At 46.4% G+C, this 12,244-nt stretch overlaps 1 protein-coding gene across 1 annotated transcript in view; it reads left to right on the top strand.

Annotated features, from left to right (window-relative positions):
- The window catches only part of LOC134220171 (neuropeptide CCHamide-1 receptor-like), a 205,873-nt gene that overhangs the window by 139,376 nt on the left and 54,253 nt on the right, over positions 1-12,244 (top strand). The window contains exons 3-4 of the mRNA XM_062699158.1: positions 291-517; positions 582-685. Coding sequence (XP_062555142.1) covers positions 291-517; positions 582-685 — 331 coding nt within the window. The remainder of the gene's footprint in view (positions 1-290; positions 518-581; positions 686-12,244) is intronic.

Below are 12,244 nucleotides of genomic sequence, written 5' to 3'. Positions count from 1 at the left end.
AAATTGCATTACACGCTCCGTTGTGCCAACTTTACCATGATAATAGGGGCAATTATCAGATAAACAAGTTATCGCCTTCGTTGCGGCGTAGCAATGTCGTGGACGTGATTGCGGTGAAACCCTGGCGCCAGATGTCTTGCCCTCGTTTCTTTGGCTCACTTTCATTCACTTGCTAAGGAACTTCTCCTTCTCCTATGCAATGGATGCAACACAAATGAAATCTAACTACTCTCAATAATATATTAATTTAACTGGTTTTATAACAGGGCATTTTTCTCCTCTCTTTGCAGATATATACTATCATTAGCGCTGGCGGACCTGTTACTCATAGTGACAACCGTTCCGTTTACGTCAATTCTGTACACGGTGGACTCCTGGCCCTGGGGCAGCCTGCTCTGCACATCGTCCGAGTTCATCAAGGACGTCTCAATCGGGGTGTCGGTCTTCACGCTGACAGCCCTTTCCGGCGATCGGTTCTTCGCCATCGTGGATCCACTGCGGAAGTTCCACGCTCATGGTACGTCATCGGCTTGTCGGTGTGCCTGTTGCATAACAAACTCCCATAACAGATCCCTTTCTAGGCGGCGGACGGAAAGCAACGCGGATGACCATCACGATTGCCGTCCTGATATGGATACTGGCAATTATATTCGCCATTCCCGCCATCGTGGGGTCACATATCAGGGTAAGACAGACAGCACCACGTGCATCGAACAGCAGGGGAACGGTTGAAAGTCAAAGTGGAATATGAGCCGTTTCATACTGTTTCATACATAATGCGGATCTAACTGAATTTTGTCGAAATATTCCAAAGATTTTGTTTACTTTTGAAGAATATTTGACCCAAATGCTTTGGTGACCAATTTTAAAACAGAGAGTAACCAGAAAAAAAAATCTTTTTATTTTAAGAAAACATGTCCCTACGTATTTCATTCGATTTTTAATTTTGCGCCCATGTTGGGAACGAGAGCCCTGCCGAGCATAAGAATATATATTGTTCAATTTAGAAAGTTTACAGATTATATTGATAGAAAGACCACATAAAATTCTGCGTTTTGTATTGCCCGTCATACAGAATTAAAATCACTGAATCGTCGTTCGCATGCGGGAGTAGAATACAAATAAGTAGCTTCTCAAGCTCAAGTTGCTCATAGGTCGGTAAATGCTGATCCACCAAACTGGATTGTAGCAACAACCGTGCAATCACATTGCTGAACGCCGCCTGGGAGGTACCCTCGCAAAATTTTATGCCGTCGACTAACAACAATTGCAAGAGAGTTCGTGGGGCAGTACCAGGCGGGATTCATGGTCGAACCGCCTACCATAGACTGGGTGTTTGCCGTACGCCAGACATTACAGAAATACCGCGAATACATCGTGCCCACATCATCTAGTCATCAACATCAAAGCCGCATATGATTCAGATCAGCAATGGTAGCCATTGCACCAACATGGATTTCCGGATAAACTGATACGGTTGGTAAAGTCGACGATGGACCGAGTGATGTACGTAGTTTGAGATTCAGGGTTATTCTTGAATTTCTTTGAAACGCGCAGAGGGTTATGGGTTACAATTAGGGTGGTCTAACCGGTAGTACCGAAACCGGTAATACCGGTATTACCGGCCAATTTTGGGTACCGAAAATACCGGTATTAGAAACGGAAAATACCGGTATTTTCGGTATTTCAAATTTTGCTGTCAGTATATAAAATCTCGAATAATTTTCACCTACTTTTATCAACTCAACTGCCTGTAAGGGCTCGTGGAACAAATATTCGGTAACAAGCAGTAAAGACTCATCGAGCATAAAATACATCAATTAAATGCGCGCATGAGTAACTTTGCCCAAGTAAGCATCATTGACGAAGTTTACGCTACAACAAAAATTGATCAGCATCGTCATTTATCATACCTGTTGCTTTATTATCTTAGCCATCTGTCAACCTCACGTGACCAGACGTTCCGCGTTTCGCAAGACGCTGCATTTTTCAACCTAGTTTTACAAATTTATTACAATTCATACAATTTGTTAATGTTTTTCCATTTTTTTGATGCATCTCATGAATCCATGAATGGTATTGATCTGCAGACGCATTTGAATATAGAAATTGACGATGCACTATGATTCAATTGTTATTGAATCTTCTGTACTATTCCATTTTAATCCACTACTTTGAAGTAGTGGAATTAAATGGAATAGTACAGAGAAGTTCAATAATAATTTTGAATCCCAGGGTGATATATTTGCATATGTTCCTGACTTGAACGCAATGGTTTTTAAAGGGTGACACATCAGGCGAAAATGGAACTATAGACTGTGCTTTCGGTATTTTCTGTTGTGATTCAAACGGCGACCTTAGTTTTGAGTATTGCAACTAACTCAGATATTGTTGAGAAATGCGCTAAAGTTACGTCATTTATTGAAATAGTTTTTGGCTCAAATTTGAACTGCAGAACGCAACACGGATGAGGTACGTTCCGGACTTAGATTCTGACATCGATCGGCTGCCTCAAGTCTTCCTTGTTATTACTCTATTTTTTTTTCAGGCTTAGACCAGAGTGGCGTTTGCAGTACACTGGAGGCGTCTTCGTTCAGCTCAGTGCATGAGTGCATGACGTTAAGCACGCAGTCTCCGCAGGGTCTACAAATCGTCTTCCACCTGATTGATCTACAGCATGGTTTCCCAAACTGTGGGTCCCGACCCCAAGGGGGGTCGTGAGCGGATTGTTGGTGGGCCGCGCAGAACAAATATTAATTGCAGCTCGAATGCCGAACCTTTTGATATTTTTTTTTTCAGGAACATTATTTCAAGTTCAAACCGCATTTTATTTTAAATATCCATCACCACGCTATTTTATTTAAACATTTATGCCTATAAGCTGTCCCCTTAATGAAGTAAAATAAAAACGCTAACATTTTGACAAACAATACCATGTTCGTCTTTGCATTTGTACATGTAAGGTAACGTGAATATTTTTTATGTGTAAGAAGCCGAAACAGATGACATTGATTCAATTAATACTTAATACTACTTGGTAAATTCATTTTTTCATAGGTGGGTCGCGAGACATATAGAATTTTGCTAGGTGGGTCGCATACCCAAAGGTTTGGGAAGCTCTGATCTACAGGATCGTTGTCGACAACCATTTTCACCGGGTTACTGTCTGACATTATGGCTATGTTCCCAGCCCATCGCAGTCGTCCATTTTTCGCGGTGTAAATGGTTCTCCCAACAACTGATGCAACTCTGGTTCATTCACCTCCTCCACGTATCGTCCGCTATCTGCATCCCAAATAGATGGTGTACAGCACTTCTTTCGAAAACTGCAAGTGCGCGGGCATTGTTCACGTCTTGTTTCTATAGAGCTCTACTGGTCTGATGGGCGCTTTGTAGTTAGTTAGTTTGGCACAGCGATGAAATCTGTTCGATTTTCTGCTGGTATCGTTTTTGACGGTCACCAGTGAGCCCAAGTACACGAATTCATCAACCAAATCTATTTATTCCCCGCCGAAAAAAACTCGTGGTGGGTGGCTAACGTTGTCTTCTCTTGAGCTTCTTCATATTATGTACTTCGTCTTCGACGAGATGATAACTATACCGATCCGCATTGCTGCCCTCTGCTGTAGATTCCCTCCCTCGTTTTAAAGTTATGTGCCATAAATATCAGTATCGTCGGTGAGGCCAAATAACTGAAGGGACTTCGGGAAAATTGTAACTAGGGTGGTCGGTATTGGCCATTTTTGTCAAATACCGGTATTCGGTATTTGATGGAGTCAATACCGGTAATACCGGTAGAATACCGGTTTTTGTGAAAATTTCAGGAAAAACTTTCGATTTGGACTTTTGGATGACAAACAATATATATTGACAAATTTCAAATGTTAAAATCATTGCTTGTTGAGCTGGACAAAGCGAAACTTAAATAAACATTACATACTGAGCGACTCATCTCCCAATCCGCATTGAATTTTGTTAGCAATGTTTGCAACTACTGAGAATGCCCTCTCTGGTTCAACCGAACTAGGACGAATGGTTCCAAGACTATCGAAAATCGGTGTCAAATACTTGCCCTTAATCCCTTCCGATTCATAATAGGAGAATTCCTTACGGGATGTATGCAAGGATCCTGGCGTCAACGTATTTGCCACCAGCAACGTAAGTCCCAACAAACAATTTAAGCTGAACAAGCTAGTTTTTTAGCTGAAGAAGACTATTTTTGGGCGAATAAGCGCTCAATCAGCTTCCAATGTTTGTTGGGGTGTTTTGCTCTGCTACAGTCTCTTCACTACTTGTTCTTTAACCGATAAACCAAAAAAAAATCCATAGAGGCATCTTCTTCGTACCGATCGTCAGGTATGATCGTTGTCTCTGTTTCAACGATCGCTTCAAGAATCATAAGACGCTTCAAGATCCCATACGCTTGCTTAATCAAAGTAGCTTTGGATGCCTTGAAGAAAATGCCAAAATCGTTTCTGATTAATTGCTTCACGGTATAATTATTCAAAAAGAAAAAGATCGGCATATTTGAACCGTCTCTCTTGGATTTATTCATTAAAAGTTAAAAGCATCGAAATAGTGGCTTGATTTGATAATTGTTCCTACGTAAATTGGAACGCCACGTCCGAATTCAGAACGGACATATTTTTGCAGAAAATCGTTTTTCACAGGTGGTCTCCGGAAAAGAGCTTCTATGGCTCATACTTTTTCACAATTTCATATATTGCGGGAAAATTCTCGACGATATCAACAATGTTCATTGAAGTAAAAGTCATTCGCAGTTTGACTAATGTGACCAGCAAGCGTCCTGCGAAACGCGGGACGCCTATCTGGATTACGTCACTGGCTTGAAAATGGATCCTCCAAAAGTGCATTTCGCATAGATTTTGGCACAAAAAAATGGAAAAACATTACCATTATTGGAAAATACCGAAAGCACAGCCTATTATAGTTCCATTTTCGCCTGGTGTGTCACCCTTTAAAAACCATTGCGTTCAAGTCAGGAACATATGCAAATATATCACCTTGGGATTCAAAATTATTATTGAACTTCTCTGTACTATTCCATTTTAATCCACTACTTTGAAGTAGTGGAATTAAATGGAATAGTACAAACTCGTCTTATGACAAGTAACTATATTCCACTAAGAGCTTAAAATAATTTTCGTATCAGAACTTCTCTTGATATGTGGTCCCTCCATTATATGACACCACCAGGACAGTAGCTTGAAGTGATTTGAATAGAATTATTATTATTTATTCAGACTAAGGCCGAAGTGGCCTGTGCGGTATTTAAGAGTCTCCTCCATTCGGCTCGGTCCATGGCTAAACGTAGCCAACCACGCAGTCTACGGAGGGTCCGCAAGTCATCTTCCACCTGATCGATCCACCTTGCCCGCTGCGCACCTCGCCTTCTTGTGCCCGTCGGATCGTTGTCGAGAACCATTTTCACCGGATTACTGTCCGACATTCTGGCTACGTGCCCGGCCCATCGCAGTCGTCCGATTTTCGCGGTGTGAACGATGGATGGTTCTCCCAACAGCTGATGCAATTCGTGGTTCATTCGCCTCCTCCACGTACCGTCCGCCATCTGCACCCCACCATAGATGGTACGCAGCACTTTCCTTTCGAAAACTCCAAGTGCGCGTTGGTCCTCCACGAGCATCGTCCAGGTCTCGTGTCCGTAGAGGACTACCGGTCTAATGAGCGTTTTGTAGATTGTCAGTTTGGTACGGCGGCGAACTCTATTCGATCGGAGCGTCTTGCGGAGTCCAAAGTACGTACGATTTCCAGCCACTATGCGTCTCCGAATTTCTCTGCTGGTGTCATTTTCGGCAGTCACCAGTGAGCCCAAGTACACAAATTCTTGTACCACCTCGATTTCGTCACCACCGATGCAAACTCGCGGTGGGTGGCTCACATTGTCTTCTCTTGAACCTCTTCCTATCATGTACTTCGTCTTCGACGTGTTGATGACTAGTCCGATCCGCTTAGCTTCCCTCTTCAGTCTGATGTAGGCTTCCTTCATCTTCTCAAAGTTACGTGCCATAATATCTATGTCGTCGGCGAAACCAAATAGCTGGACGGACTTATTGAAAATTGTACCACTCGTGTTAATCCCTGCTCTTCGTATTACCCCTTCCAAAGCGATGTTGAATAGCAAACACGAAAGACCATCACCTTGCCGTAACCCTCTGCGGGTTTCGAAGGGACTTGAGAATGCCCCTGAAACTCGAACTACGCACATCACCCGATCCATCGTCGCCTTGATCAACCGTATCAGTTTATCCGGAAAACCGTGTTCGTGCATTAGCTGCCATAGCTGGTCCCGATCGATTGTATCATATGCGGCTTTGAAGTCGATGAATAGATGATGTGTGGGCACGTTGTATTCGCGGCATTTCTGCAGTACTTGGCGAATGGCGAACACCTGGTCCGTGGTGGAGCGTTCGCCCATAAAACCCGCCTGGTACTGCCCCACGAACTCCCTTGCAGTTGGTGCTAGTCAACGGCATAAAATTTGGGAGAGTACCTTGTAGGCGGCGTTCAGCAATGTGATTGCGCGATAGTTGCTACAATCCAGCTTATCGCCCTTTTTGTAGATGGGACACACGACACCTTCCATCCACTCCTGCGGCAAAACTTCCTTCTCCCAAATCTTGGTAATGACCCAGTGCAGCGCTCTAGCCAGTGCCTCACCACCGTGTTTAAATAGCTCTCCTGGTAGTTGGTCAACCCCAGGGGCTTTGTTGTTCTTCAGCCGGCCAATCTCCTGCTGGATTTCCTGGAGATCCGGAGCCGGGAAAATTATGTCCTGCGCGCGTTCTCCCAGGTCCATCACCATACCGCCATCTTCGTCTGCCACATCGCCATTCAGGTGTTCTTCGTAGTGCTGCCGCCACCTTTGGATCACCTCACGCTCGTTCGTAAGAAGGTTCCCGTTTATGTCCTTACACATATCAGGCTGTGGCACGTGACCCTTACGTGAACGGTTTAACTTCTCATAGAACTTTCGTGTGTTATTAGCGCGGTACAGTTGCTCCGTTTCTTCACGGTCTCGATCTTCCTGCTGGCGCTTTTTCCTCCGGAAAATCGAGTTTTGTCTGTTCCGCGCCTGTTTATATCGTGCCTCGTTCGCCCTCGTGCGGTGTTGCAGCAATCTCGCCCATGCTGCATTCTTCTCTTCCACTAACTGCTCACATTCGCCGTCATACCAGTCGTTTCTCTGATCCGGTGCCAAGTGCAGCGGTTGCGGTGCTACCAATGGCGGATTGAATATCTCTCCAGCCATCTTCAAGAGACGCTGCGCCTAGCTGCTCTTCCGTTGGTAGTGCCACTTCCAGCTGCTGCGCGTATTCTTGGGCCAGTCTACCGTCTCGTAGCCGCCCGATATTAAGCCGCGGCGTCCGACTTCGACGCGTGTTGTACACCGTCGAGAGTTTTGAGCGCAGGCATACTGCAACGAGGTAGTGGTCGGATTCAATATTCGCACTGCGGTAAGTGCGGACGTTCGTGATGTCGAAGAAGAATTTACCGTCGATTAGAACGTGGTCCATTTGGTTTTCCGTTTCTTGGTTAGGTGATTTCCATGTGGCCTTGTGGATATTTTTGCGGGGAAAGAAGGTGCTTCGGACTACCATTCCGCGGGAGGCTGCGAAGTTTATGCATCGTTGGCCGTTGTCATTCGATACGGTGTGTAGACTATCCGGTCCGATGACCGGTCTATACACTTCCTCCCTTCCTACCTGTGCGTTCATGTCACCGATGACGATTTTAACGTCCCGCAGTGGGCATCCATCGTATGTCTGCTCCAGCTGTGCGTAGAACGCTTCTTTCTCGTCGTCGGGTCTCCCTTCGTGTGGGCAGTGCACGTTGATGATGCTATAGTTGAAGAAACGGCCTTTAATCCTCAGCTTGCACATCCTTGCGTTGATTGGCTGCCACCCAATCACGCGTTGGCGCATCTTACCCAGCACAATGAAGCCCGTTCCCAGCTCGTTGGTGGTGCCACAGCTTTGGTAGAAGGTAGCCGCTCGATGCCCGCTTTTCCACACTTTCTGTCCTGTCCAGCAAATCTCCTGCAGCGCCACGACGTCGAAGTTGCGGGGATGTAATTCATCGTAGATCATCCTGTCGCAACCTGCGAAACCTAGCGACAGTTCCATGTTCCAAGCTTCCAATCGTGATCCTTTATTCGTCGCCTAGGTCTTTGCCGATTATATCGAGTCGCATTATCTCCTATATTGTTCGTAATTTTTGGTTTTACAGGCGGCTCATTGGGCCTGCGCAAACCTCCTGTCTCGTCGGAGGGCCGTCGTGTCAGGGCTGTTTAGCATCCCACCTAACACCAGGACTTGGGCTTGTGCGCTTTGAGCGGCACACGGTCGCTTTGGTGGGGCCTACTTGCGGATACATGCAGCTTTTTATAGAGGTTTAACAGGGCCCACTGTCAAACCCCACCACATCCTAGGCAAGCCCCACAACTCGCAGATGGCCTGGGGAGGGATCGTCAAGCCCTTGGACATAGTCCCTGCTGCCCTGATTTGAATAGAAACTTTTTTTTATTCTTTCGTTCATTTGAAAGGCTCATTTATCGTGAAGCGTTACGGAGCCGAAATCAAGTTTAATAATACATTTCTTGATTCTTATACAGAGTGTTAGTTTTGGGGTACCGAAAGACTCGTGGTTTGGTCGAGGTTAGGGAAAACAATAATGTGATGCTGATGTTCAAAAGTTGACATTCTTCGTAATGGTCACATCTGTAACGGGACAAACAAACTTTTTCTTGGGAGACGGCAACGAGAGGAAGACACACGGAAGGGATTAACGACAGACATTGAAATGCACAACAAGAGGAAGGCATTCATAATGGGGTACAAAATACAAGGGGATGGGCAGACTATTGTTACAGTCTTACATTCGCAACTTTAAAAATTGATGGACGAGAGACATGTACTTGAGATCAAGACCCGACAACGCTTCCCTAACAGGCATTTTTTGTTTTCCTCGGACCCGGAGATGTTCAGTTCAGTTAGCGCAGATCTGGGGCCACGATGCTCCTCGCACGCCCATACGACATGATCAATGTCCTGATAATCCTCGCCGCTAACACAGACATTCCCTTCCGAGAACCCTACTCTGAAAAGATGTGCATTTAAAGTGTAGTGATTGGACATTGGGGGCCCTCCTTAGCCGTGCGGTAAGACGCGCGGCTACAAAGCAAGACCATGCTGAGGGTGGCTGGGTTCGATTCTCGCTGCCGGTCTAGCCAATTTTGGATTGGAAATTGTCTCGACTTCCCTGGACATAAAAGTATCATCGTGTTAGCCTCATGATAAACGAATGCGAAAACGGTAACTTGGCTTAGAAACCTCGCTGTTAATAACTGTGGAAGTGCTTGATGAACACTATCTGCGAGGCGACTCTGTCCCAGTGTGGGGATGTAATGCCAATAAGAAGAAGATTGGGCATTAGACGACACATAGTTCAAATGAAGTCTCGTCCCATATTCATTTTTTTAACCATGGACGCTTCGATACCGCTTCGGGTGAATTGAATACAGCCATCTACCCAACTCCCCATTTGTCCATTTCTGTTGCCAGCTGTTCAAGGTTTCCTGGCGAACTAATGTGAAAAAATCATCGAAGGTGATTTTCCTGTCGCAAATATCACTTTCCCTTACCCAAAGAGTCCGAGTTCTCATTTCCCAGGATCGAGCAATGAGAAGGGATCCAAGCCATGGTGATTATGTAAGACCGTTATGATAAGGCACTCAAAGCTTTCCGTATCCCATTCAGAGGATACGCTGAGTGCTTAACCGGATTCATTAACTGAACAGCCTCCAAGGAACTTAGACTGTCGGTGTAGATGAATGCGATTTGGTTTGCATACAAGCCCAAGTCCTGGTGTTAGGTGGGACGCTAAACAGCCCTGACACGACGGCCCTCCGACGAGACAGGAGGTTTGCGCAGGCCCAATAAGCCGCCTGGAAAACCAATAATTACGAACAATATAAGAGATAATGCGACTCGATATAATCGGCAAAGACCTAGGCGACGAATAAAGGATCACGATTGGAAGCTTGGAACATGGAACTGCATGTCGTTAGGTTTCGCAGGTTGCGACAGGATGATCTACGATGAATTACATCCCCGCAACTTCGACGTCATGGCGCTACAGGAGATTTGCTGGACAGGACAGAAAGTGTGGACAAGCGGGCATCGAGCGGCTACCTTCTACCAAAGCTGTGGCACCACCAACGAGCTGGGAACGGGCTTCATAGTGCTGGGTAAGATGCGCCATCGTGTGATTGGGTGGCTGCCAATCAACGCAAGGATGTGCAAGCTGAGGATTAAAGGCCGTTTCTTCAACTATAGCATCATCAACGTGCACTGCCCACACGAAGGGAGATCCGACGACGAGAAAGAAGCGTTCTACGCACAGCTGGAGCAGACATACGATGGATGCCCACTGCGAGACGTCAAAATCGTTATCGGTGACATGAACGCAATTGTAGGAAGGGAGGAAATTTATAGACCGGTCCTCGGACCGGATAGTCTGCACACCATATCGAATGACAACGGCCAACGATGCATAAACTTCGCAGCCTCCCACGGAATGGTAGTCCGAAGCACCTTCTTTCCCCGCAAAAATATCCACAAGACCACATGGAGATCACCTAACCAAGACACGGAAAACCAAATCGATCACGTTCTAATCGATGGTAAATTTTTCTCCGACATCACGAACGTCCGCACTTACCGCAGTGCGAATATTGAATCCGACCACTACCTCGTTGCAGTATGTCTGCGCTCAAAACTCTCGACGGTGTACAACACGCGTCAAACTCGGACGTCGCGGCTTAATATTGGGCGGCTACAAGACGGTAGACTATCCCAAGAATACGCGCAGCAGCTGGAAGTGGCACTCCCAACGGAAGCGCAGCTAGGCGCAGCGTCTCTTGAAGATGGCTGGAGAGATATTCGATCCGCCATTGGTAGCACCGCAACCGCTGCACTTGGCACGGTGCCCCCGGATCAGAGAAACGACTGGTATAACGGCGAATGTGAGCAGTTAGTAGAAGAGAAGAATGCAGCATGGGCGAGATTGCTGCAACACCGCACGAGGGCGAACGAGGCACGATATAAACAGGCGCGAGTTTTGTCTGATTTTCCGGAGGAAAAAGCGTCAGCGGGAAGATCGAGACCGTGAAGATCGAGACCGTGAAGAGACGGACCAACTATACCGCGCTAATAACACACGGGAGTTCTATGAGAAGTAAAACCGTTCACGTAAGGGCCACGTGCCACAGCCTAATATGTGTAAGGACTGTTACCGTATAAGGTAACAATGAGGCAACGAGCTGATACGGGTTTCAGTACCATAAAGAATTAACTAAGAATTGTAAGACTTCGCACGTAGTATTTCTTGAGACCATGAATACTCACATACATCTTCAATTTATTTGGGTATTCTGGTTTAATAGTGTATGTACAACTAACGCCTCTCACACCCCTGACTGACGGACCAAATTAATCGAGGCGAATTCCTCGCGACAACACGAACTCCGGGGCGAATTGGAAAGGGCGAAAAAAAACGACAAGGAACGAGGAGGAAGGAGGGTTCGGGGAGTAGAACGGAGACTGACCTCGAAGCGAGTCGAAAAAAAAGGATCGCTCTTGAAGAAAAGGAAAAAACCCGCGTGTTCAGTGAAGTGTCCGGGAAACCCGGCCGCGCTAAGCATCGGACCTTTTGGAGTCAAGGAGATCTCGGAATCACGGTGGACATCGAGAACCACGGCCTTCCACCGACGATCCCGTACCGCTCGTAGTTGCCTTTCCCATCCAACCAGCCGGCCACGTGGTACCCTCGTTCCGTCCTAGTAATTGGCGACACATCTGCCGTACTTGGCCTGCGCTGTACTGAATTGTCACCGTCCACTGGGATTTCACCGGCCCTATCCTGACCAGGGCACGATCTGACCGTAATAAGTGCCGCATCAAGTTACCAGGCCACCTGGGATACCTTAAGGGTCGTCTACAAATCACGCCTTGTATTGTCGTCATCCGGCCGGAACCTCGTTACGCTGTTTTCCGTGTCACATTGTGGTGATAGACCGGCATCCACGACTCACCTAGGCCTAGAGAAGCCTCAGTGCAGCACCATTATCAGCGGTGACCTCTAGTCCTATTCGGTCGCAGATCCTATTCACCTTCCGGCCGAGGATACACGGTTCAAAAATTAT

This window comes from Armigeres subalbatus, chromosome 3, assembly GCF_024139115.2.
Source record: "Armigeres subalbatus isolate Guangzhou_Male chromosome 3, GZ_Asu_2, whole genome shotgun sequence".
NCBI lineage: Eukaryota > Metazoa > Arthropoda > Insecta > Diptera > Culicidae > Armigeres > Armigeres subalbatus.
The sequence above is the reverse complement of the archived record's forward strand: the minus strand, read 5'-3'. Positions and strand labels throughout refer to the sequence as shown.